The sequence below is a fragment of the Halichoerus grypus genome, chromosome 9 (genome assembly GCF_964656455.1).
Source record: "Halichoerus grypus chromosome 9, mHalGry1.hap1.1, whole genome shotgun sequence".
In the NCBI taxonomy this organism is placed as follows: domain Eukaryota; kingdom Metazoa; phylum Chordata; class Mammalia; order Carnivora; family Phocidae; genus Halichoerus; species Halichoerus grypus.
In genome coordinates, this window is record NC_135720.1 from 69,039,730 (window position 1) to 69,067,615 (window position 27,886).

At 39.6% G+C, this 27,886-nt stretch overlaps 1 protein-coding gene across 2 annotated transcripts; it reads left to right on the plus strand.

The window, feature by feature from the left end:
* The first annotated feature begins 1,555 nt into the window (after positions 1–1,555).
* UBE2J1 (ubiquitin conjugating enzyme E2 J1) lies at positions 1,556–27,169 on the plus strand. Of its 2 annotated transcripts, XM_078055009.1 has the most exons (9): positions 1,556–1,743; positions 6,306–6,379; positions 8,930–9,003; positions 9,938–10,069; positions 12,406–12,490; positions 12,776–12,881; positions 16,587–16,716; positions 17,954–18,073; positions 23,841–27,169. In XM_078055009.1, the coding sequence occupies exons 3-9, from the start codon at positions 8,944–8,946 to the stop codon at positions 24,117–24,119; spliced, it is 912 nt and encodes a 303-aa protein (XP_077911135.1). In that variant the 5' UTR covers positions 1,556–1,743; positions 6,306–6,379; positions 8,930–8,943; the 3' UTR covers positions 24,120–27,169. The 2 variants fall into 2 exon arrangements, with proteins under 2 accessions (XP_077911135.1, XP_035921061.1); XM_036065168.2 differs by lacking the exon at positions 6,306–6,379.
* Positions 27,170–27,886: the final 717 nt, after the last annotated feature.

The window sequence follows — 27,886 nt, forward strand, 5'->3', positions numbered from 1 at the left end:
CCCAGGGTCTCAAGTGCCTTCAGCTCAAAAAATCCATATGCCAAGTGGCACATTGGGGGCTGGGGGAGAGCTGCTGTCCTGAACCCCTGCAATGCCAAGGAAAAGACTAGGTGATGGTGTCTTCTAAAAAGAAAGAAAAGAAAAACGTCCCGGTCTCCATGCAGAGGAAGAAAAGGAGAGGAGAGACTACAGCGTCTGGTGTTTGACTGACTTGGAGGCTGAATAACCAAACGGTTCCTAGTGCTTCCAGAACTGTTTCCTTAGCTATCAGATGGGAATGATAGTACCTATTTCACAAGCCTCTTTACTGTGAGGCCTATTGCACAAGCCACAGGCTTTTGCAGAATTGTCAAGTGTTAAACAATTTGAAGATTTAACACAAAGAATTAATAAATGAATGAAGCAGCACATTGGGGTTTGGCTTTGTTTGCATATCTCAGCCACTCAGATTATCCGTTTGCTTCTCAGAAAACATCATGGAATGGCTTGAAAGATACCATCTAATTTTGTTTTAGCTTTCCTCCATTTCTTTCCTTCCCTCCCAATTTCACTCTTTACAAAAGGTTGCTGGTACAATTCTGTATATAACAAAATGCACCTTGCCCAACCAGATTAACTCTGCTTCATCTCACCTAGAATTCCTTCCTTCCCTCTTCATCCTCCCCACCGTGCCAACCCCTCCCTCTTTTCCTCAGTTCTCGCCCCTCCTTTAAGCCTTCAAGAACCCATAGCCCTCTTCCTCTGAATCCCATTCTTTCTATAATGAAGCCTGTACTGTGTCCTTTGTATTTGTATGCTTTCCCCCAATTCAATGTAATTCCCTCAGTTTTATTTGACAAGTTATTATTCTTTTTTCAACCCCCCACAATGCTTAAAAGTGTCTTGCACCTAATCACATTACTAAAATAAATGTTATAAAAATCCTACTCAATTTCCTTATCACCAGATTTTCTCTTCCGCACTTAACTGTCTTTACCCCCATCAGCTACTCGATCCCAGCGAAGCTGCCCACAACCCCGCCGTGCAGCGCGCGGGCAGCCAGGGCCCGGGCCCCTCTGGACTCTCAGGCCCGGGGGTCCCGGAGGCCTCCGGCAGCGGGTAGGGCCGGGCCGCTTCCGGCCGCGCCGTTCCTCTCTATACCCGCGAGCGCCGGGGGACCCCGGACGGGCTCGGCGAAAGGTCGGCCTCCGCGGGGCCGGGCCGAGAGGAAGACGAGGACGCCGCCCGCTTTTGCAGATCCCGGAGCGACCATCGCGGGCCCAGCGGCGACCGCGCAGTGACGGGCGCCGGGGCTGACCGACTGCCACGAAGCGACCGCCACGTCAGGGAAACTTCACAAAACCCGGGCGAGGGCGGGTGACGCAGACCCGGCGGCCGCGGCGGGGTTGGGCCCGCGGCCAGACGAGGAGGCTCACCTCCAGCCCGGCCGCCCGGTTCAGCGACGCCCCGGCCGGCGCCGGCGCCTGCCCGGCCCTCAGGGAGGCGGGGGGAGCCGCGGAGGAGGCGGCGCCATCGCGAAGCCCGCGCCCCGCCCGCACGCTCACACTCCTCCCCCAGCCCCCGCCCGCAGTCCGGGCCAGGGCTGGGCGGCGTCTGCCGAGGCTCCCTCGGCCTGGCCCAATCGGCCCGAGCCGTGCTGACACCCGGGCAGCTGCGGCGCGGAGAGGTGGAGGCGGCGGGCCGGGAGGCCAGAGCCGGGACAGCGATCCGCCATGGAGACCCGCTACAACCTGAAGAGTCCGGGTGAGCCGGGCTGGAGGCGGCGGGCGGGCGGCGCCGCCAGGTGGGCCGGGGAGGGCGGGGTGACCCTGGGCTCCCGGGCCCGGCGCTGCGGGTCCCTCGCGTCCGCCGCCACTCGCGGCTCCGCTTCGGGGTTTCGCGCTCTACGCGAGACCGCCGCCTGCCGGGATGGTGCAGGCCGCAGGGCGGCCGGGCGGGCACCGGCCGCCAGTCCTGGGGACCGGCCAGTTCCCCGCAGCACCCGGACTTTCCCTTTCCTCATCTTGGTCGCGTAGTGCTGGGTCCTGAACTCATCCCTAAGAACAGGTGTAAAGGTGATGTCCGTGGGTAATAGTTAACAGTCCCTCGCGGTACCTGAACACAGACCGTCGTTATCCCTTCGTCGCTGCCACCGGACTTTTATTAGCTGTTTGACTCACTTGCATGTGAGGATTTGGTTGTTTAAATATCCCATTTGCAGCATTTGGGGCGAGTGGAATTCCAGACCTAGAGGAAATATTCTGTACTAAACCAATTAACCAAAGAGCTAAGAAAACTAGATGAGCCGTGTACTTTAGAGCTAACCACGATTTTTGCCACGACGACTAACATGATATATATCTATATTCAGTCCTAGAGACTTCCTGTATTTAGTGCCCCTGCTTCATTCACAGAACAGCCCAGACAATCCTAGCTTCAAGTTCTTTTCTGGTGCATTATAAAGATGCAAGAAAAGTAAGCAGCTCTCTCATATTAAGGCAGGCTGGAAGTGAATCACTAGGGTCTGTAAGTGGTATTTATTCTGTCTGTACCTTGATAAATTTGTGAGGAGGGAGAAACTCCACAGTTCAGCTCTAAATGATAATCCTAGAATATTAGTGATGGTTTGACCAAATATTTGCTGCTGCTTTTTTTTTCCTTCCAAGAAAGCATCTTTTTGGTAGGAATCAGCAAGATTAGCATCCTTATGGAAAGAGCTGACATTGTGAACCTTTGATTTTTAAAAAATACTTAATATGTAGGAACTCCAGAAAAGTCTGAGGATATTGACTGAACAGAGCATTGTTAGCCTGAGTGCTGTCAGGCTGAGAAGTGTTCTTAGGTGACCAAGTGTGTAGAATGGGTGATAACATTTGGGGGGGTCCATAGACTGCTTTAAAAATCTGGTGAAGCCTATGGGCTTTCAAGAAATGCATTTATACAATTCAATTTCAGTGGGTTAAGGACCCCCCCCAGCCCCACACCCCGCCCATCTCTTAAGAACACCCCGGGGGGGGGGGGTAGGAAAGTAAAAGAGAAAGGGAAAGAAAACCTTAGTTTTAAGGTTAGATGTTAGAATGCTTAAGTTGTTTAGATTGTCATAGATTTAAATAAAACTATGTGGGTAAAAATGTATGGTGACTACTTGATCACATGGTACCAAGTTCCTTAGGACAGCTGAGGTACTTAGTGGAATGTCCAGAGAATAATGGAAATATAAATAGTAGTGCAGTTTGGAATAGAGAACTGGTGTGTCCCAAAACATTGTTGTTACAGCACATTGCTCAGGTTTGATACATTATCATACCTGAGGTTATGAAAAGCTTTCAAAATTTTCCAGAATTTTGTACATTTCCAAAGTATATGATCTGTCAGATGGCTGAGCTTTGGTGGACATGCCCCAGTGTTATAAATTGCTTCCTCTTTTTTGGTATCATTTCCTCAAAGGTGGTGTTGCTGTTCTACACGAAATGACTTTTTTAAGATCTTTTTTTGTTTGTTTGTTACTGTGTGGATCATTTGGAGTTCATGGTGAAGGTGAATTAGATGATATATGGGACTTACTAGAAATGCTAGGAGGCATGGTGGAAATGCTTCCTTCCTTTGTTTTATTCTCAGTCCTGTGATATTTTTAGAGTAATGCTTATGTGAAAAAAAGTAGTTAAAAGCACTGCACAATGTAAGAGATAGAACCCTTTCTCTGTAATGTGCAGTTGTCTTAGAGGTATGGATGGTACAATTAAGAGAATACACATAACTGGTTCGGGGCCAGTGTGCTAGCATGTGGATAGTAATTTGTTCACTTGGTAAGTAGGAAAACTGGGGCGCCTGGGTAGCTCAGTTGGTTAAGGGTCTGCCTTCGGCTCAGGTCATGATCCTGGGGTCCTGGGATTGAGCCCGGCGTTGGACTCCCTGCTCAGCAGGAAGCCTGCTTCTCCCTTTCCCACTCCCCTTGCTTGTGTTCCCTCTCTCGCTGTCTCTCTCTCTGTCAAATAAATAAATAAAATCTTAAAAAAAAAAAAGTAAGAAAACATTTCTTTGTGATTTTTCTGGAATGGACTTGTGGTTCTGGGCAAAGCTCTGTATGGAGCCATCTCATAAGCCTCTGACGTAGCTTATCAGTAGGTGCTCTGCATCAAGCTCCCTGATCCCTTTTTGGGTCTGCTCTGGCCCAGGTAGTAGGCTCTCATAGTACAAAGTAGGGAGACCTATGTATAAAGAACCTCTTGTGGCAGCTTTCTTCAGAAGGGCCTATGGGTGTGTTTAGCAGGTGATTGGTGTATAAGAGACCAGAGCAAAGGCACCCACCATCTCCACCAGAAATCTGGGAGCTGTCCTATCCATGTTCTTAGTGTGAATTACTGGTGATCTAACAGCTTCACCCAGATTTCCCACAGACTGAAAAAATCTCTACAAGGTAACAAAAAACCAAACTCATCAATTTACTCTCCTCCCCCAAACTTGCACCTCATCCCTTCCTTATTCCAGGGATTGACAGCAGCTAGGCACTTGTGGGAATCATCTTTGATCTCTTCGTCTACACCTTTACTCCACCCCCTGGCCTGGAACACACACACAGGCAGGCATTCTCACATGGGCACCAGTCCACGCAGACAAGTATTTATTCAGTCACCATTGTCACCAGATCCAGAGGGTATAGCTCAGGGGTAGAGCATTTGACTGCACCATTGTCACCAGATCCAGTAAAATAAAACTGATTTGATCACTCCTCAAATTGAAAAATTTTCAGTAGCTTTCTAATAGCTGTGTATAAAGTTCAAAGTAAAGTATTTAGCTTGGCCTACAGGGCTGCTCATGATTTGATCCTTGCCTTTCTCACCAACCTAGTTTCCTACAACTGTGCTCCTTTGCTTTTTTTCCCCCTCTCCTTTGTATTTTTGCCATGTATCCATTTTTCCCAAGTGACTGTCCAGATGGAGCCACTCTTCTCACCTGTATGCTTTGGTCCCTGTTGGAACCTTTGCTTAGAATGGCTTCCCTTTAATCCATTGGAAATTCCCATTCTTCATGCTTCTTTAAGGTTCAGCCTTGCCCAGCCACCCTGGGCAGACTATTAGGTAGACTATAAGGTAGTCCCTGTATTTGTACACACTTAGTGTTTGTATTGTAGTTGTTTTCATGTCTTTCTCACTGTGAGCTTTTTGAAGGCAAGAAGCAGGTCTTGGTTATTCTTCTGTCTCCATCACTCAGACATTCTTTAAATATTTGTTGAATGGGTATCTTTGTAGGGTATTTCCGGGCAGAAGCACTAGTCCTTAAACATTTGCTTAAGTGCCTTTACTATGGGAGCAGGAGGAGGCACTTGGGGAGCAGACACTGGGTTCATATCCTCAGTATACCTGCCTCCTGCATTTTACCTATGCTTTGGAGATTGATTGTATTAAGGTATTTGCTTTCCAAGAGAAATCAGATACATGAGAGACAGTGACCTGTAAAAGATCTCTTTAGCTAAAGCTTTGTCTCCAAAGCCCAGTGTAAGCCTAGTGAGGTAGAGCCTGGGCATGGGAAGATCGCTAACGCCTGGGCCCATGGAGCCTAGAGCCTGGATCTAGAGAGATCGTGTGGCCTCCATAAAAAAGAACAAGAGCAGGTATGCAGGTGCTCCCCACTTCTTTCCCTTCCCTGGCACATCTTATCTCACCATGGTAGAAGAGAGGAGCTGATCAGAAAAAGTTTTCTAACTATGTGATAGCAAGAGATGGAGTATCAGGAGTGGCAGACTATGCAGTAGCCCCAGTTGCCAGGCAGTATTTCGAAACTTGACTATTCCATAGCAGTGATATTTCTCCTTGGGAACCAGAGAGCCATGCCATGAGGCCAACTACATATGCTCACTGCCTGGTTTTGAACCAGGGAGAGAGCCTTATATCCCAATCTATTTCTGACCTTAATACCTTGTGATGGGGGAAGGGGAGAGGGGGAAGGAAGGGAGAATTATATGAAGAAATTATTGACTCCCATTCAATAGGTACAAACATTGAAGAAGAATAAAATTAAGTGATTTATTTAAGGATTTAGAGCTACAAAATGTCAGAGCCAGAAGTTTAATGCAGCCTAATTCAGAGTCCATATTCTTTTGCACTAAGGTGTTTATAATATATGTAATTTCAGAAAAAAAAGATCATGAGAACACTAGACTAATATTATCTTCTGTTTGGCTATGTGGCTTCAGCTCTCACATGGTATGTGCCTGTGTGGCCTATACTAATAAAATAAGCATGTTTAGTTGTTGAGCAAATTACTGTTCCTTTAAATGCATTCTTAAATCAATTCTGACCCTTTCTTACATCTCTCATAATATCCAGGTACCACTGGATATTTCTTTCTTACATCTCTCCTGTTGAACTGAGCTGAGTGGGAGAGAGGCAGAGAAAATGTGGTAAGGGTACGGAATGACATAAAATCTGTTCTTCAGCTTAATCTTTCAGCCAGCTGATGAGGAATGAAGGAAAAATAATCTATGACATCTGTGATTGCCGACAGCAGCCAAATAAATTAACTTCGTAACAGCTTCCATGATTTTATTTATATCTAATAATATTAATTTGAAAGAATGATACTTTTATGTGGCTTTAAATCGGGGTCTTTCCATCTTTGTTCCATGGGACCCTTTGATAGACTAGGTTGAAGGGAGTAAACTGCTTGAAGGCCCTTCCATGCTGGCTTCTTCAATCAAAACAGCTCTGTTACCTCTTTTACATATTGAGGTTCTCATTAAGCTTTTTTTTCGAACAAAGGATTTAATCTTATTGTCAAATAAGTTTGAAAACCATTGCCTTTAATCAGATGCTTGGAAAGAGATTTTTGGAGGGATGATAGGAAAATTCAATTAAACTAATATTTGAGTGTTTACTATGTGCTAAGCCCTGAGGAGCCTTCAGTGAAGTAAATTGTTTAGCAGGAAAGACTGGTGTTAAGTAATTACAAGTGAGATGAACTTTATGAAAGATAAAATACAGAGTGTTATGAGGGCTTATAGCAAGGGGATTCAATCTAGTTTCTAGGGTAGTGACTTCCAAACCTGACAGACCATTAGAATAACTTGGAGAGTATTTCTGGTCTCCACTCCCCTCCAGGACGCCTTAGAAATTTTTATCTGTCCAGGTGGGAATCTCTAGTCATTCCTCAGCATGTACAAGGGAAGGTGTCAGGGAGACCTTCCTGAGGAAGTTACTTAAAGCCAGTCTAGATGAGACAAGGAGTGGGACTGGGAACAGTATTGCAAGCTGAGAAGCATGACAAATGCTCGATTAGAAACATATAGGTAGGGGCGCCTGGGTGGCTCAGTTGGTTAAGTATCTACCTTCGGCTCAGGTCATGAGCCTGGGGTCCTGGGATCGAGCCCCGTAGTGGGCTCCCCGCTTGGCGGGGAGTCTGCTTCTCCCTCTGCCTTTTATTGTTTCCTCTGCCTATTCATATCCATGCATAATTCCTACTGTCTTTCTTTTAGATGTCAGTACCTCACCCCTTTTCTCTTCTTTCTGCTCTCAGGTTAGGGTACCCACCTGGTACATACTTCTCTTATAGCACGTATTGAACTACATCAATTGGTTTTCAAACAGAGTTTTGGGGAGCCTTGGGCTACCTGGTTTTTCCCTGGCTTTGCTTTCCTACACGAGTATCCTGACATTTTTTGGCACCTAAAACTTGAGGTGAGAGGGGCTGGGATCAAAGGATTGACCTTTGAGAGTCAGTAGGAGAGGAAAGAGGGTACAGATACAGATAGGACTGTAGGTTGTGATAGGCTGCCCACAGTCATTTACCATGGAAGTAGAAGGCTGTGCCGTTAACTCCAAGAGGTGGAAGAGGAATAAGATGAGGAGTAAACAGGTGTGAAATAGTCTTGGGGTGCTAGTTGGAGTGGGCTGGTGGGCTTACCAGAGAAATTCAGGAATATTAGGTGGCATTGTGTCCCAATGGAGGTTGTTGATAATAACCTTATAATGGCATCCATGTGCCTGCCTCTGTGACTCCCCCCCACCCCTCTTTCAGTAATGCTCAGCTGTTTGGGTATAGATACCAAATAAGAAGATGGTTGGGTTGCGTCAGCTAGAATTGCATTTTATTAGAGGATTATGAAAAAACTCCTAAGAGCCAAGTGTGTGGATAAAGAGGGAAGTGAATATAGGTATAGAAAATCATGGGGTCTGTGGATTGGAAGTTTTAATTAAGCTGAAGTCATTTCAAAAAGGAATTCAAGGGGCACCTGGCTGGCTCAATCAGTAGAGCATGAGATTCTTGATCTCAGGGTTGTGAGCTCAAGCCCCACATTGAGCATGGAACCTACCAAAAAAAAAAAAAAAAAAAGGAATTCAGTTAGAACTATGGAGATTCAGTGACCTCTGGGGCCACCCATTTATATTAATGTAAGACAGTGGGTGGAAATTCCCAAGAGGTGGGAATATGGGGGGGGGTCTACTGTTAATGAGCATGAATTCCAGAGCATGAATTTCTGTTAATATAGGCATTTTAACAAGATAGAGTTGGACTGCCTGTGTTAGAATCCCAGCTGTCATTTACTAGCTGTGTGACCTTGGAAAAGTTACATAATCTCTCCATATGTCAGTTTCTTTGTCTGGAAAATGGGAAAAAAATAGTACCTATCTCATAGCATTGTTCAGAGGATTATATGAGTTAATGTTTGAGTGCTAGCACATACAAAGCATATGTAAGTACTTATTAAATAAAAATAGTACTGCCCTAAATATTTAATTTAATATATAATTCTTCTAATGCCTAGCTACCATGTCCTTCCCCTCTCCAGTTAATACTGTTATCTCATAATTAAACTTCTACCATATACTCAGTTGAACTAGTCCTCTATACATTTTTTATTGAAGTAGGAACTTTTTCATTAGGTTTGTAAATCTGTGCTAATCTCTTGGAAAAGTGTATTTTAAATGTCTCTATCTTATGAATTTTATTTTAGCTGTTAAGCGTTTAATGAAAGAAGCAGCAGAATTAAAAGATCCAACAGATCATTACCATGCACAGCCATTAGAGGTTAGTTTCCATCTTTTACATATGGATTTTAATACTTTAATATTTTAAATGAATTCCTTAAAATTGTTTTTTTCATTGTTTTGAGTCATTGCAGATGTGTTTGGTGTGGTTTATTGATATATTTTACTCCCTGTATTTTCTTAGTATTTATTTCATTAGCCATTCAGAATCCAACATATTAGAAACAAATTTCCAGTCTCTATAAAATGTTCTCAGATGCTAAATTGGTTTTAGGTTTTGAGTATGAGGGAGGGAGGGGTAATGGAAAGAACCCCAAACTCTTTAGTGTGGAAGACCTGGACCCTTGAAGGGACCCCTGCAGCTAGTCTGGGCTTTTTGCACAAACATCTCTATCTCTTTTCAGTCTTCTCATCTGTAGAAGGAGGGTATTTAAATGTGCTCAGTCTGATTTCCATGATAATAGTGAAAATAAAATGTAATAAAGTATGTGCAAATATTTTGCACACTGTAAACTGTAAAGTACCTGGGGACTCTAAGATGATGTTGATAGCATATTTATTAATATTACTGACTACTTATAAATAAGCTCTTAAGCGTCTATGAGGGATAATTTTTTAAAGTTTGTAAAAATAATCCACATTTACAGCAATTATTTGATTAATAATTATCACTAATTAGTATTCAAGGATTAATTTAGCTTAATTAAATCTGTAATCTTATGAATATATAACTGCTCAGCTGTTTTTAAATGCATTTGTTTAAAAAAGATTTTAGCTCTCGTGGGACATGAAAACTAGATTAAATAGCTTTTATTTATAAATTTTATACTTGAGATATTTTGTGCATTAGAAACTATTCTAGTAATGTGAAACATTTCATTTTTCTCATCCAGGAATATTTCTGGTACTCATTAATAAAGATGATCAAACATTTTAATGTTATTGATTCCTTGCTGGTTATTGTTTTTGTTCAGGATAACCTTTTTGAGTGGCACTTCACAGTTAGAGGGCCCCCAGATTCTGATTTTGATGGAGGAGTTTATCATGGACGAATAGTACTGCCCCCAGAATATCCCATGAAACCACCGAGCATTATTCTTTTAACGGTAAGAATTCTTGGCTTTTTGGAATGCTTGTGATTTAACTCTTCATGGTGACTGCAAAGCATGGTTAGTAGACTCATTTTCATTAAGAAATAAAGCAGAACATTGTTATAATTTTGTCTTTGGGGACCAGGACTTGATAGTACAGTTCTTTTCCCCAAAAAATAATTCCTAGGAATTATTGATGCTCATGAATGCACAGTTGCCATAGTGTGGTTGATAGGATTCAATGAATTAGTGGATACAAAGTGCTAGGCACAGTGTCTGGCACTTGGTAAGTACTCAGGAAAGGATAGTTAATGTTATTATATCTCTTAATCACATCATCACCTTCAGCTTCTCACCTTTCTTATACTCTTTTCCTCAGTTTCCTCATTTTTACGTACAGCTCTGAAAATAACTGTCACAGGGTCCTCAATAAATGTTAGTTATATTATTACTATTTATATCTTAGAATTTCTGTCTTCACATATTTCACCTCCATGTGAAGGAAAACTGTTGATCCAGTTTTCTCTTATTTTTTTTCTGGGATGTTGTTCCTTCAGAGTAAATTCCTCTCTTATTAAGCTCTCCTTCCCTCCTTTCCTTTAATTTGCAAGTATGTCTAATTATCTTCTAACCTTGAAAAAACCAAAACAAAACACAAAAGCCTTTCTCCTACCTCTTTAAGCTGTTGTCCTATTTTCTCTTTGATAACTTCAAGACATCCTTCCTCTAGTTTAGCCTGTGGCAGTCTGGTTTCCGCATGCTTACTACACCAGTCTCAGAGACCAGTTGGAGAAATTGCACTGCCTCTTCTCAGTCCTCATCCCAGCCCATCTAAGTTAAATATCTGACACACATGGAGTAGCAAATGGTAAAACAAATGTATTCATCAATAAATACTAAACTAAAGCTGTCTTTACTGATACTTTGTGTAGTGGAAAGAGCATTAGTTTCAGAGCCAATAGACCTGGATCCTGACCACTGCTCTTTCCATTACAGCAGGCAGGTTGCATAATCGTTTTGAAATTCAGTTTTCTCGTCTGTCAGGGGTTGTGTATGGTAAATACAGTCACAATATAAAGTTCCTATCATATAAAATGTTCTGCTTAACAAATATTAGGTGGTGTTGAGAATTGTTAATACCGGCAGTAGGCCTGGAGCAGGGTCCTGGAGGGGCCCTACTGTGTTAGGAGTTACTTTTTAGTTGCTAGATCATGGGGAGAGCCAAGTGTTTCAGGGGATGGGGCTGCTGCATGGGGAAACGGGTGGGGGGTGGGTAGTTGGGGCAGCAGCTGTTAACCAACGAGTACAGAAATATTTCAGTGGTTAGCCAATGTATGGTCATGGTTAGCACACTGGCTGAGAATCAGCCCTGCCTTCCTGATTTTCAGTATTTGATCTTTCTGGTTCACGTCCTCTATTTTGAAAAGTACTCTCCAGTCTTCATTCAGCAAATATTTATTAAACATATGTCATGCACCATGGGGCTCGGTTGGTTAAGCGTCTGACTCTTGATTTCAGCTCAGGTCATGATCTCAGGGTTGTGAGACTGATCCCTGAGTCAGGCTCCACGCTCAGTGCAGAGTCTGCTTGTCCCTCTCCTTCCCCCTCTGCCCCTCCCCCTGCTCTCTAAAAATGAATAAATAAAATCTTAAAAAAAAAAACATATGTCATGCACCTTGTAGATGTGGCCGAGAATAAGTCAAATTCTCTGGCTACTTGGAGCTTGTATCCTAATTTCATGCCTCTTCTTCCTTCCCCTTCCTCTGAGTATGGATATTCTGTAAGTTCAGACATCAGCTATTTTCTCTTATTTCTATGAAATGGCTTCACTGGTCACCTCTGTGAAGTCTGCTGTATGTCATCAATAGCTCTTCCACCGAGACAGCAGATCCATGTCCAAAATCGAAATCATTACCTCTGATCTGCCTCTTTTGTATTCCTGTCTTATGATACTGCATCATCCTTATGAAAATCACTGCTGTCTCGGAGCCTCCTGCACCAATATCTAGTTAGGTGACACCAAGTCCTTAGGTTTTTCCTAGCCTCTGCATATCTTCTCTTTTAGATCCTTCACAGAGCCTAGTCCAGTACTGTACTCAGAGAAGGAGATCAGGACATCATTATATGTCAATTATTTAGATTTCAGAAAGGTACTACAACTTCACAGCTTTTATTGTTTTATAAGTATTTGTGGAGTGTCTATAAGAGGACAAAAATCTGTGTCCCCTTGGAGATTATAGTCTTTTAAAGTTTTCTTTTAAAATTATTTATTTATAAAATATATTTATACTTATAAACTATAAAACATTAAACACATATATAGTTTTTTAAATGCCTTATTTATTCCTAAGGCTAATGGACGGTTTGAAGTAGGCAAGAAAATCTGTTTGAGCATCTCAGGACATCATCCTGAAACTTGGCAGCCTTCATGGAGTAGTGAGTATTAATTTAAAGTGAATATAACTCTTCTATAACTCTAATCAATTCGTAATTATAAAGTATAACACCCTCTTGAGACTGAAGCTGTTTTGGATAATTAATTTGATATTATTGAATAGAGAATAAAAATTCTTTCCTTGTCTCAATTTTTGCCATCATTTTAATACAACCACACTACCTGTACCTCTTCAGTGAAAGCCTGTGTGTCTTTTTTTCTCTTTCCAAAGTAAACCCAGTTCCTTTTACAAAACAACTTAGATTCATGTTTACTTTTTATTTCAGTAAGAACAGCATTACTAGCCATCATTGGGTTTATGCCAACAAAAGGAGAGGGAGCTATAGGTTCTCTAGATTACACACCAGAGGAAAGAAGAGCACTTGCCAAAAAGTAAGTTTTGCATTTCATTCTTTGTTAAGATTTAAGTACTGTTCTGGATAATGGCTGTTAGGAGATAGGCTCTGTCTCTTACTTTGTGAGTTACCTTGGTTACAGGATCTAGTCCACTTTTGCTATTTTAGAATTTCATTTGTAGCAGTTTACTACTCAGGGGTGACCAGAGTCTAAAGAATTGATTTCATGCTGTCTCCTTTTAGAAAGTAGTTGTTAATATCAACCTGAAGTGGGAGATACCTTCTCCAAGAAAACAGTTCTGGTCATTTGTCTCTACTTGGGCAGAATTACAGATGGAAAAAACAAAAACAAAAACAACGCAATTGTTTATATGTAACTTTCCATAAGATTAAAAACTTCTTGAGGGGAGGGAGGGAGTCTACTTTATCCATCTTTGCATCTGCAGTATCAGGCTCAAAGCAAATGCTCAGTAAATGATCCAGGATAAAGTAAAGGAGATTTTCTTTATCAAGTTATGGTTTCCTAGTGGTATTGCCTTCTCATTTTTTCAGATGCGTTCTGTCTGTATAACCCAGATTAGTCATCAGATTCAGAGTAGCCTCTCTTTTCAGTAGTGCAAAGACTAATTCTCTCTCTCTCTCTTTTATTTTAAGAACAACTTCTAACCCAGTTTATGTTTTTAATCAGTGTGCATAGGGAAGAGACCTTATAAGAAATCCTGTCAAGAGGCTTTCTAATTCTAGAATACTAGACCCAACCCTCAACAAATGTTAAAGATTCCAAAATTGCAGTGAGGTGAGGAAGAGTATTTAAAATTACTTACATTCTGTAATTCTTGATCTTTTTTTTTTTTAAGATGTTATTTATTTATTTATTTGACATAGAGAGAGAGAGAGCACAAGTAGGCAGAGCGGCAGGCAGAAGGAGGAGAAGCAGGCTCCCCGCTGAGCAGGGAGCCCGATGCGGGGCTCGATCCCAGGACCCTGGGATCAGGACCTGAGCTGAAGGCAGTCGCTTAACCGACTGAGCCACCCAGGTGCCCCTGTAATTCTTGATCTTGATCATTTTTCTGCTTTGGACTCTTCTGTCTACCACCTCTCAGACATACTACGTTAATTAAATTATAGTGTATCTTACCCTAGCACAGCCCAGAATATGTCCTCTATAGCTGTTTGTTAAATCAAATAGATTTTAGTGTCTGAAAGATTTGATAGACTCTTGGAGAGTTCATCAACAACTTTTCTTTTTAAACCTTATTTCTAGATTCTAGGGATACACCTTACTGCAGCTATTATTCACAAATTATATAATATGTACTTTGAATATATAACATTTGTTTTTACTTGATTTTCTTTGTTGGCTTTCTGTCTTGATACTTTTATCCAGTTCATTTCATGTATAAGGAAAAAAAGAACTGTGTTTTTTTGTTCTAGACTTCCCAATGTATATATTCTAGGTTTTTAGTCTATGATAGAGGCTTTTTAAAAACATGATTTTGCATTCATCCATGGGAGCATATTGTCCTTGTGGATAAATTAATATATTAAAAATTAACCTTCCCCTTTAAGTTTCATTTGACTTCTCAGTTAAAAGTGGACACATTTTAATGCAAATAATTTGGATACAGCTGACTCTCAAAAGGATACAGACAGCAGTGCTGCTTCTGGTGAAACAAAAATATTCGGCAACGTACTAAGTTAATACTACTTTTACATATGTTTTGTTCACATGAAGTTGTTTAATAAATTTAAATAGCATGTTCTTGGGGCGCCTGGGTGGCTCAGTCATTAGGCGTCAGCCTTCAGCTCAGGTAGTGATCCCAGGGTCCTGGGATGGAGCCCCGCATCAGGCTCCCTGCTCTGTGGGAAGCCTGCTTCTCCCTCTCCCACTCTCCCTGCTTGTGTTTCCTCTCTCGCTGTGTCTCTCTCTGTTAAATAAATAAATAAAATCTTTAAAAATAAATAAATAGGGCGCCTGGGTGGCTCAGTTGGTTAAGCAACTGCCTTCAGCTCAGGTCATGATCCCAGGGTCCTGGGATCGAGTCCCACATCGGGCTCCCGGCTCTGCGGGGAGCCTGCTTCTCCCTCTGACCCTCTCCCCTCTCATGCTGTTTCTCTCCTGCTCACTCTCTAATAAATAAATAAATAAATAAAATCTTTAAAAAAAAAAATAAAAATAAAAATAAATAAATAATTAGCATGTTCTTAAAGACTGAAGGCTTTTATTATGTTGAAATGGAAGTACAATAAAACAATTTTTTAAAAAGTTCAGCAATGTAACGGTACATACTTCTATATATTATACATATTTTTTTTTTTTTTAAAGATTTTATTTATTTATTTATTTGAGAGAGAGAGAGCACAGGAGAGGGGGGAGGGTCAGAGGGAGAAGCAGACTCCCTGCTGAGCAGGGAGGCCGATGCGGGACTCGATCCTGGGTTTCCAGGATCATGACCTGAGCCGAAGGCAGTCGCTTAACCAACTGAGCCACCCAGGCGCCCTATATTATACATATTTACTTCCAGTCATACAAATCCTCAGCACTTTTGTGAACGTTAGGACACTTTTGGCTATATCTGGAATACAAAGGGGAAAATGAAAACATAGGAAAACAAGTAAATCTTGGGAAGTAGTCTAGTTAACAGATTTATCTTGAGTCTACTTAATATAATGAGTGATAAATTTCAGAATCTTTGGATTTTATACGAGTTCTCTGTCTTTCAAGTTATACTGCTATTTATTTTTTTATTTTTATGTTTTTCCAAGTTTTTATTTAAATTCCAGCTAGTTAACATACGGTGCAATATTAGTTCCAGGTGTAGAATTTAGTGATTTATCACTTATATCCAACACCCAGTGCTCATCACAAGTGCCCTCCTTAATCCCCATAACCTGTTTAACTGCACCCCCCACTGACACTCTCCCCACCACACACACCTCCCCTCTGGTAACCCTCAGTTTGTTCTCTGTAGTTAAGAGTCTGTTTCGTGGTTTGCCTCTCTTTTTCTCCCCTTCACTTGTTTGTTTTGTTTCTTAAATTCCACATATGGGTAAAATCATATGGTATTTGTCTTTCTCTGACTGACTTACTTCACTTAGCATAAGTTATACTGCTATTTAGTTATACTGCTATTTGTGATTTTTTTCCCTAAAAATATTTGTAAATTCTATTTTTGGTAGCTTCTTTACTATTTTATGTATGTTTCAGCTAAAACATAATTCAAACTTTATAATGGACTTTTTTTCACAGGCTTAACATAGTTTTGTTATGTGTGATCTTGAGGACAGTGTAGTTAGACATTTTATATATTTTTGTTGTATAGATCTAAAGCTTAGTTTTCTTTAGAAAAATATATAAGCCCTGTTTTGTTTTTTTTTTAACTTTAGACTTTTAAAAATTGAGATACAATTGACATGAGTTTTTATTGTTTTTTTTTTTTTTAAAGTTTTATTTATTTAAGTAATCTCCATACCCAACGTGGGGCTTGAACTCACAACCCTGAGATCAAGAGTTGCATGCTTTTCCGACTGAGCCAGGCACCCCAACATGAGTTTTTTTAACCTAACCTGTATATTTGTCTCAGAACTATAATATTGCCATGTCTAATTTACATGTAGATGAATATGATATGGAATTATCCAGGGTTCTCTTATTTTAAATTGAGTCATTCGGTATTTGAGTGTCTTGAATTAACATTCAAATATTTGATTTATACCCATCGAAAAAATTATTTCCTACCAGATCACAAGATTTCTGTTGTGAGGGATGTGGCTGTGCCATGAAGGATGTCCTGTTGCCTTTAAAATCTGGAAGTGATTCAAGCCAAGCTGACCAAGAAGCCAAGGAACTGGCTAGACAAATCAGTTTTAAGGTACTCTAAATTTGTAAATAAATTCTAACTATGTGACCCTTGTGTTTACTGCCAAATTCTGGATAGAAAGTAAAGCAATATAGTTCTGTTGCAATAAAGTTTTACAAATAATTTTTTCTTATTACGAAACTAATAATATACATTCACAATGGCAGTCCAGCATAGTGGTTAAGAGCTTGGACTCTGGTATACAGTCCTGGGGTTCAGATCTCAGCTTTGCTCTTATTAGTAGTAGGACATCAGACATATTACTTAGCTACTCTGTCTGTACCTTTTTCTCATCTGTAAATAATAATATCACTTATCTGGTAGGATTCTTATGAGGATTGAGTTAATACTCACTTAAGTGTTTTGTATTTAGAACTGTCCCTGATACTTAATAAATTTTAGCTATTATTATAGAAAATATAGTAATTTAGAAGAAAACAACAATCATACATAATCCCTCCCCAAGAAATAACTGCTATTAATATTTTGGCATATCCCGTATATCCTTTTTTTCCACATAGATTTTACTCAAACATAGAATTACTTCTGGGATTTAATTAGCTCTATTAAAAAATGTCAACCTGCATTAAGCAGCATGCAACTTCCTCCCTGTTCACCTCCCTTACATCCCGTCTGTCCTTTCATATCCAGTTCTTGTGAGAAGTTGTTCCTTCTGTTCGTTGTGTTATCTGGAAGAAGAGGTGCTTAATAAGTATTGGTTATTTTCTTCCTTCTGAGGATTCCTATTGTACTTAAAATTGCTTTTCTGAAAATCGGAGGGCCAGATGTGTTTTGTACATCAGAATTTCAGATTTTAGAAAATACCAAACATACACCATATTTTAGTACCTGCAGTGGGATCTGGGGCAGTACCCCATAATCAAATCTATTAATATTCCCTCAGCAAACCTGGGAATATTCACACTAATGTGGGATAAAGACTGTTAATAACCTCACAGGTCATACTTCACCTGGAAATTACAAAAAACTTATTTGGGAATTGTGGATTATGAACCACGGGTGTTAGTTTTGTCTCTCACCAAGTAACAGCTCCTTGAGAACAGGTTTTATCTGTGCTTTTTCCTGAAATACCTAGCACAGGCTTAGACACATGAGCACTCGATGTTTAACTGATTGGTAGTTGATATTACATTAGCAATTAAAATAAGCCCAAGAGAGGATTAGTAAGTGTGGGTTATTCTGTACATTTCCTGTTGTAACACTGCTCTTGGGTGTACCTTTTTTATAGGCAGAAGTCAATTCATCTGGAAAAACTATCGCTGAGCCGGACTTAAACCACTCTTTTTCACTAAATGATTTACAGGATGATATACCTACAACATTCCAGGGTGCTGCAGCAAGTACCTCGGTATGGCTCTTGTCTCTTCCATACATGTATGTCTGTATCATTATCATTATTTGCAGTCGGAGGAGGAAACCTCTAGATGAAATATCTGAATATTTTGATTCTCCCGACAGTTGGATTCCAGCCTACCTCTCCCTCTAGTGAGTCATATTACCTTAAGCAAATTATTCATACTTTTTGGACCTTCTTTCTTATTAAACAGGGTTGGACTAAATAATTTTTAGGTCCTGTCGTCTCTCCAGAATTCTGTGATTTCTCTGAAAAGTTAGTTACAGTATAGCACTGCACTCTGAATAAAACAAAATATACATACATTAGCCACTTTCTAAATAGGCACTGTTTCTTTGGCAGGTTTGTTAAGCTGCATTAAGGCACTCAGTTAATAAAGGACTAGAGCCAAAGATTTGCCTCAGACCTGCTCTGCCCAGTACCGTAGCCACTAGGCACATGTAGCTATCTAAGTTTATATTTAAATTATTCAGAATTAAATTTAAAATTCAGTTCCTCAGTCACACTGGTATATTTCAAGTAATCCATAGCCATCTGTGGCTGGTGGCTGCCATATTGGATAGCATAGATAGCAAACATTATCATCTCAGAAAGTTCTGTTGGACAGTGCTGCCTTGCACATAGTAAGTGCCCAGTAAATAATTGTTGAATGAAAGATTAAATGAATACTATGTGTCTTGTTAGTTCTGCCCTGACCTGTTGTCTAAATATTGGTGGGTATAGGTCATCAGAGATTGATTAAGAAATGTGACTGGATAGTTGCTAAATAATTAGGATTATGGGGGAAAAACATTGATTTTCTCTCTATATATAAAAAAACAAATGTCTTTTTGGTAACATTGTTTGGTCGAGTAGCTACTTCTTTTTTTCCCTTCTTCAGTTTTTAGAGAGGATTTTTAAAGGGTCAGGAAAATTGAAATAGAAGCTGGCAAATACAGATTTGCCCTTTCCTCAGGAATAACTTAGTATAAAGTGGGACCGAATAGTCCTGAGTGGTTGTTCTCTCCTTTTCACAGAGTGAGATGGGCAGAGAGAAGTAGGTTGGAGAGAGAAGGGGAAAGGGAACGCTGGAGGACGTAGTTGGAGGACTGGAGATAGGGGTATAAGGAAGAAGCGTATGCTGAGAGTGAAATTGTTTTTACATGATCCCCATGTAATTTTATGAATTGCAGAGGGATATTATGAGTTAATTTTAGTCAGTATATGTTTTACCTTGAAATATTTAAAAAATTCAGGTTACTTTTCACCTTTAGAATTCTAATTGTTTTTTTATTTTATAGTTTTTTAGAAAATGGAACCATCCCATTTCAGAGAGGAGGGTGGTTATCTTTTTTCACCTGTAAGGACAGTCTCCTGATACTTGTGATATGTTTAAATCTGTCTTCAGTCTCTTAAATCTATGTCAAGTCCCCCTAATGCATATTGCAGTTATACTTATTCTACTATACTTATTCTACTTGTAATTTATTTTATCATTAATTATTTATTGTCTGTCTTCCCAGAATGTCAGTTCCTTGAGGATCAGAGCTCTCTTTCTGTTGCACTGTATCCCCAGTGCCTGGCCTTGTGCCTTGTATACAGTTGGTGGTCAATACATATTTGTTGATTGAATAAATGAATCTTAGGATTGACACTTTTAAAAAATACTAGAAAGACAGGCAAAGAAATTAAGAAGTTTAAGTAAATTACATTGCACAACCAATAATATTATTACAGTGGTATTTTCCATTTTGGTTTGATTTTACTTCTTTTGTTTTAATGTTTATTATTGCAGTATAGTTGATTAGTTGATATACAGTGTTACACTAGTTTCAGGTGTGCATTTTGATTTTAAAGTACATACAACTGAGAATTCTTTTTCATAGATACAGGTAATTGATGCCAATTCTGGTTAAAACACCGATAAGTAATCAATTGCTACAGTTGCAAGTTAGTTACATTTATATACAGATTATCTCAGAGTATGATTATATAATTTGATCACCATGGAAGTAATTGAAACTTGGTTTTGGCTAGGGGTGGCTGCTTTACATGCAAGTGTAATATAAATTCACTAAAATGTTATACATCAAATCCCAGATAAGCTATGTTTTTTTAGCCTTGAGGGGGCGAGAGATTGCCCAAAGTCTAAATACAGCAGATAATATCAGGCCATCTGTTGCTTTTTGATGCAGATTTTTTTAGCTGTGTAGAAATGGGAAAATACTGATGGTAGTTTTATGTTCTTCCAGTCTGTCAGATTTTTTCCCTCTCCCTAGGGATTGAGGTTCTGAATAAGCCATTCCATTTTGTATTAAAAAGCAAACACAAAACTCCTTCACAGATGCTGGTTATTCTAGATTATTCTAGAAAAATTTATATGTATTACAAGGGAATTACTTGTGATGGGGATGGTTATTTTAAATTGATTAAATACACATGTCATATACTTCTACCTTCCCAAAAATGGTCGTTTCATCTTAACTAAGGAAATGGAAACTGGTATGACTTAAGTCTTCATTCAGTGATAGGTGTATTTGGACAAGTTTAGTAGGTCAACAGCAAAAATTTAGAGGTCCTACCCCACCAATCGTACACACCATTTTGAAAATGCTAAAGCCAACTTCACGTGAACTACCAAAATTTTGTCCAGTTAGTCCTTAAACTCCAAGCAATCTAGGTTCCTCTGGGTCTATAACCTTGGGGTTGTTACCATTTTTCCTTGATGGGATTGTTTTATTTATTTTTATTTTTATTTTTTTTAAAGATTTTATTTATTTATTTGAGAGAGAGAGAATGAGAGAGAGCACATGAGAGGGGGGAGGGTCTGAAGGAGAAGCAGATTCCCTGCCGAGCAGGGAGCCCGATGCGGGACTCGATCCAGGGACTCCAGGATCATGACCTGAGCCGAAGGCAGTCGCTTAACCAACTGAGCCACCCAGGCGCCCGATGGGATTGTTTTAAATAGGAAAAATTTTATAATTTTATGATATCTCAGCACTAATCAGTAATACTAATATAACATCCAGAAGGCATCTGAAATATAGGAATCTAATTAAAGCAGTATGTCTACATTAAGTGCATGTACTAAAATATCATCTAAAGTCAATGTTTTAAGGGATTGTTGTTCTAAATATGCTTTTTTAAAGATTTTATTTATTTATTTTAGAGAGAGGGAGTGGGTATGCATGGGGGGTGGTGAGGAAGGGGCAGAGGGAGAGGCAGAGAATCTGAAGTAGACGTCTCCCGGAGGTCGGAGCCCCATGGGTGGGCGGATCTCAGACCCTGAGATTATGACCTAAGCTGCAACCAAGAGTTGGCCCCTCAACTGGCTGAGCTACCCAGGCACCCCTAAAATATTAATCGTACTAACAGGGGTCTGAAAAACTCTCCTAAGTAATGATTTTTTAAAAATCTAAATCTGTGGGGTGCCTGGGTGGTGCAGTAGGCTAAGTGATGGACTCTTGGTTTCGGCTCAGATCCTGACCTCAGGGTCGTGAGATCGAGCCCCAAGTAGGGCTCAGAGCTCAGCCAGAGTCTGCTTGAGATTCTCTCCCTCTGCCCCTCCACCCTGCGTCTGCATGCACGCTCTCTCTCTCAAATAAATAATCTTAAAAAAAAAAAAAAACCCTAAATCTAGTGTCTCCAAAGGGGTATATTAACAGTAACAATATTATTAATAACTAACATTTAATCAGCAGTAGTGTATCCTCAACACTTTATATCATTAATCCTTTTAATCCTTACAACTACAGAATTGGATATTATCCTCACTGTACAGATGAAGGAGCTGAATCTTAGGTTGAATAATTTGCTTAGGGTCCTGCATCTCCAAAGTGGTAGAGCCAGCCTAGTAATGATAAGGCTCCCTGTTCTAGTCAAGTACATGGGCATTGTATTCTCCCCTCAAACTAATGGAAAAAATAACATGTATAAAATAAAATCTTTAAGCCGAATCAATCTCTTATGCTGGTTTCTCGATTGATAGCACCTTCATGTTTTTCCTTAAGAGCCTTCCCTGTAAGCCTTGAGTGCTTTTGCTGCATCAGACACTTCTAGCTTCTTGGCTGAGCAGTCAGAAGAATGGGAGATTTCAAATGGAATGTTGCTGTTACCAGCTGCTGTAACTCAGCTCAACCCAATGAGTGTTAAGATCGCATATGATGCCTGGGACAGTGTGAGACCTCATAAAATGCTGCTGCTTTGTGGATCTACTCCCTTCAGTGAGCTTGTTGCTGGCTGTCCTGGAGTTTGAAGTCCCAAGTTCATGCAGCTCTAATTCAGTATCAGCAGTGACTTTTATTTTTAACTCAGAGTCAGTAGTTCCTTTTTTACCTCTGTGTTATGGGTCACTACATTTGAGTGCTTCCAAAGGACAGTTTTAAAAAACTCAGATTATTCAGACCTTTGATTGTTGAAATGAATGTCAGATTTAAAATGTAATTTCTTCTGTAGGTAACTTAGATCAGCAGTTTCTTCCCTAATGTTTATAGCTGTTGCCAGGACAAAGCCCATCCTCTTATCTTTTTTAAAAAATTTGAGGGGCACTTGGGTGGCTCAGTTGGTTAAGCCACTGCTTTCGGCTCAGGTCATGATCCCAGGGTCCTGGGATCGAGGCTCCACGTCGGGATCCCTGCTCCACGGGAAGCCTGCTTCTCCCTCTCCCTCTGCCCCTCCCCCCCGCTCGTACACTCTTCTCTCAAAAAAATCTTTAAAAAAAAATTTGAATTATATTATTTGATTTTTTTCCTTCTAAATATTGAAATTTTCTCTAATGGAAAGTATTTTAAATGTTTTATATTTACTCAGTTTTTAAAGTTATTCTGAAGAAAACATGCATTCTTTTTTTTTTTTTGAAAGGGTATTGGCATTAATATAACCAGTTTAAGGTGTTTTCAGTAAAAGAATTAAAGGCCATTGGGTTATTAGAGGTAGAGTTAAGGGGTCTATATAAATAAAATGGAATTCGTATTTTGTAGAGCTTTCTTATCTATAAACCGTATTTAAGATTTTGAATCACGTGGTACCACATTGTGGTTATGCTTGAGCAAGCAGTCATTGTAAGGATAGAAAGCAGTTGGTATCTTGTGCTTTGTGGGGCCAACTAGTGTGCCAAAGTATGCTTTACATATATAAAGTAACACAATTCAAATACACAGTATTCTAGACTTGTGCTCAATTCAATTGACAGGAGTTATGAGAGAAGATAATCCTGGCTTGGAAATCACATCTAATTTTTATAACAATACTGCTGTGAAGAACGTACGGTTTGAAATTCTTCCCTATGCTGTATGATTGTTGGTGGAAGCATGTTGCTGTAGTAAGATAATGTTGGAAGAGACCTGGTTCATGAAAGACACACTGTTGAGAGTTTAACTTTTTGCCATTTAGTATGGCAAATTTTCAAGCCAAAAAGAAATCAGATTGCTTTCTTCCTTGGCTCTCCTGCAAGAAGTGAGGTGCCCAGATGTTTAACAGATATTGCTGAAGTTACACCTGAAGGAGAATAGAAAGCCAGCTATAGAGCAAATGGCTCAACTCTGTCCTCGCCTTATTTGTTGCTGATAAATTCCTCCGCTGCCTGATGCATACTCAGAGTAAGTTGTGTTGTCGGCTTATTCAGGAGGGTGAATAATTAGTTACAGCATTCAGATCATTCTTGGTAGTTTTGCCTTTAGTCATATTTTAGTGCTCTGAGATTCTGTGTACTCTTGAATAGATAACAGGTATATATACAAGTTTTCTTTGCCAATTTCAAACAAAATTTCCTAAAATTTCCTAGTATGGAGCCCAGAACCCCTCAGCAGCATCCCTTCAACAACCTGCTCAACCTGTTGTTAAGAATACCTCCATGAGCCCTCGACAACGCCGAGCCCAGCAGCAGAATCAGAGAAGGTCGTCCACTTCCCCAGATGTGACCCAGGGCCAGCAGCCAAGAGACAACCACACCGATCATGGCGGATCCGCTGTTCTGATTGTCATCTTGACTTTGGCATTGGCAGCTCTTATATTCCGACGAATATATCTGGCCAATGAGTACATATTTGACTTTGAGTTATAATATTGTTTTGTGTCTTAAGAGCTGTGACTCAACTGCTTCATTAAACATTCTGCATTGGGTATAATCTAAGAATTGTTTACAAAAAGATTATTTTGTATTTACCCTTCATTCCTTTTTTGATCCTTAAAAATTCAGTATAGATATAGCTAGACTTTCAGACTGTGTCTGCTTAGTTTAAGGGACTGGAAGTCAAAGTCCCTTGTCTCACCGTATGACCTGCTTTACAGGGAAATAACTTACTGTTGTTTCTCATGCCTCAGCTTCTTTTTATGTAAATCTGTGATACTTTTCTGTATGACTCTTTGAAATTTTTGGATTAAAGAAGGTGTTTTAAGTTCCAGTGAGTATTACTAGTTACTCAATACCATTTATTGAGTACTCTGTTTCTACTTATGTAGAATGATATAGGGATAAGAGTTGAAAAGGGAAAGTAGAGCTTTTCAAACAGCTTGCTGAGAATGTCATTCATAGGAGACATACTGGGATGCCCATTCTGTGACTTACTTTATGTCCTAAATGTTGTTCAGTGAAAGTAACTATTGCAGTCAAACATTTATGAGGAAATGAGATCACATCTTTGTTACTGGATGTTATTTGGAGGGAATAATGCTTTGTAACCACTTTGATATGCTCTTATCCCCTTCTCTCCCGAATGCACACAAGATTTACAAAGAAAGAAAGGAAACAGTCCTCTATAGATCTTTTTTTAAGGAAAGAAGGGTCCAAGCCAGGAAATCACTTGATTTTCTTCCAGAAGTCAAATGGAAGGATCTTCAGATTTTAATGTTTGCTGTGCTTTGAATTGTATCTCTTTTGAAGGTATTATATGCCTAGCTTTGTAATCACTATAAATTTAGTTATTCCAGGAATATGTATAATGTTGAAATATTTCATGTACCATTTTAACAGAAAAGCTCAGGGCCCAAGTAACAGTGATAGAAATTAGAAAAACCTTTACTTAGAATTGTCCACCTAATCAAAGCCCAAGAAATAATTTTCAGTGCAAAATCAATATGTAAGTTAGTGCTAGCTAGCTCCACGGATTCTAGCAGATAATTTTATCATCATAATGCTTGGTGAGAACATATAATCACAGAAAAACATTGCCTTCAGCACGTTCAGTCGCAGCATTGAGGGCACTCTTGAGAGTATTTGTTAATGAAGATTTAATTTTTAAATACAGGCAGTCCCCTGCTTTCAAGTAGGTTATGTTCTAAAAGTGCATTTGTGAGTAATTTTTTTTTTTTTTTTTTTTACAACTCAATGTTGTAAATTGCGTTCAGGTTCTAGACAAGTCCAAAAAGTCCATAATGTATCTTGAATACTTTGGGGATGGTGTTCATAAAGTCCTTAATGTAGTTTTAACTAACTGAAATTATGGGCAAGATAGAAACAATTTGTAAAATGGTATTAAAGGCAAATTTAATTTTTACTGCTGCTATGGACTTTGGTTCTGTTAATTATAAGACACAATTTCTATTTTCACCTAATAGCCATTTTTCCTTTATGTCCATTCTAAAGTAAGAACATACTGTATACTATTATATAATACATAATTGTCTTAAACTTTAATAAATTAGCATTTTAAAAGTGTTTACAGATTGTTTCTGTTATATCTACAGCCAAAGTTGGTAAAGTCTTAAAAAGCTCAAGGACTTTATGAGGACCTCCTATGTCAGGAAAATTATAGGTGACCATTTTATAACTTTATTGCCATGAGAAAGCACATTCTGAAGTCTTGGTTTGGAACACAAAATACTAAAGATATTGGTTCAGTGGTCTCCTAGCAAGAGGTCACTGACCCACCTGGGAAGACCAAATAATGTTATCACCTGAGAAGAAGCAAGTCCCCCTGCTCTCAACCTATGCTGAGATTAATCGTGTGTTAGGAACAATCTTCCCTCCACTTCCTCTCAGTCAAACCTGAGCCGGCCTCTGGATCTACGTGATCTTGTTACATGTTTCTATGGGGTCTACCAATACTTTAAGATTGATTCAGCCAAGAAGATTTTGCACTGTGCAGGTCCTTCTTTATCTGATTTGCCTCTCTTCCCTCCCCTATCAACTGACAGGCCACCTTCTTGTTTGTGTTCGCATTTTTTAAGCGCCTGATACACATATCTGAAAGTGACATATTTTTTGTTCTTTCCCTTTCGGCTCACAGATGCTACCTAAAAATCCTTAAGTTGTCAGCTGGATCCCCATCGTGGAGTTGATGAGCAAAATCGATCTTTGGGGCTATTCTTACTCGAACGCCACCTGAAGAGACTTCAGAAAACTTATTTTTAAAGCCCCAGTTTATCCCTTTAATTAGAGTGTAAGGACAAAACCAGGTGTGTGATCTGGTTAGTAAAGGCTTAGGACTCCTTCCCCCAATCCTCAGATTAAAGTAATTCATGGCTTTTTCTTTGAACAGCAAAGCACATGACTACATATCAAGGTAGTTAAAAATAGCATGCTCGAGAAAAATATAATGTCTGTTTCACCTGTAACTGTTTAAGCCAATGAAAGCTTTCAAATTTTATGTGTTGTGGGGCTTTTATGTAGCACTTTACATTTTCATGCTGCTTACTGTTTTATTCTACTGAAATAAATGAATTTCATCAAAATTCTCAAAGAATTTTTTAAAAAGCCTTTAAAATTGTTTATCATTTTGACTATAGAAATACAGTATTTCCTATTTCAGGAGAATAAGAAATCTTTTTGTTATTTTTAGCTATGAATAAACTTTCTGGTATCTTGAGACCTCCCATTTTTATAGACCAGAATCTGTAAACAGGCAAACCTCACACATTTGAACTTACTTGAGCAGAAATCTAGGCTGAAGTACTGAAAAGCCTATCCTGTTGCATTATTTGCAAGTAAGTATATGAAAAGTGAATGCATTTAGTGAACCTGACTTAACAAAGACTAATGTGTACATTAACATGGGTACTGTTTAAGCCTTGTGGGAGGCTGTACATTGCTCAGAAGCTGTTTGGAATGCCTCTTGAACAGTTGCCTTCAGAACGAGGTTGAGCTGCTCAATAAAACCAGTGACTTTATTCATACTGTGTTTTGGCCACAGGTTGTATTCTTTATGTTATTCGGTCTTCTGTCCATTCTACCTCCTTAAATATTCTCTCATGTCTTACCACTGCTCTTTATGTTCACTGCCATTACCCTAATGAGCCTTCACATCCTCCGAATTAGTGCAATAACCTCTGACAAGGCTCCAGTCTTGTCCCGTTCTTCACCCCGCCGCCAGAGTCTTCTCCAGCATTCAGGTCTGATTCTGTCTCTTAAGATAAGTTCACACCCTTAATGCAGGTTATAAGGCTGTGTGTAACCAGAGTCCCACTGAGCTCTCTGGCCTAATCTGACAGCAGATGCTTACTGGGGCCTTTCCACAGCTCTTGAGCTTGAGCCACTGGGGCCAATCCTCTGTTCTGAGAGAAATGAACAAATGTTAAAGTTGTATATCCCCTGCCTCATGCCATACACAAAACTTAACTCAAAATGGATCTAAGACTTCAATGTTAAGAGCAAAAACTATAGAATTGTTAGAAGAAAGCATACTTAAATCTTCATGACCATGAGTGAAGCAGTGGTTTCTTAGATACAAGACCAAAAACACAAATATTTTATCAAAACAAGCCCTTTGTGTTTCAAAGAACATCATTAATAAAGTGAAAAGACAACCCCGTATGGGAGAAAGTATTTGAAGATAAAATAGACTTGTATCTAGACTATCTAGAGAACTCATAACTCAATAATAAAAAAGATAA

What these genes read in the sequence shown, in the direction of transcription:
- UBE2J1 (XM_036065168.2), top strand. Translation starts at nt 1,713, where the DNA reads ATGGAGACCCGCTACAACCTGAAGAGTCCGG. An exon ending in ACCATGCACAGCCATTAGAG is followed by an intron (nt 9,004 to 9,937) that starts GTTAGTTTCCAT and finishes GTTTTTGTTCAG; the next exon opens with GATAACCTTTTTGAGTGGCA. An exon ending in CTAGACAAATCAGTTTTAAG is followed by an intron (nt 16,717 to 17,953) that starts GTACTCTAAATT and finishes CCTTTTTTATAG; the next exon opens with GCAGAAGTCAATTCATCTGG.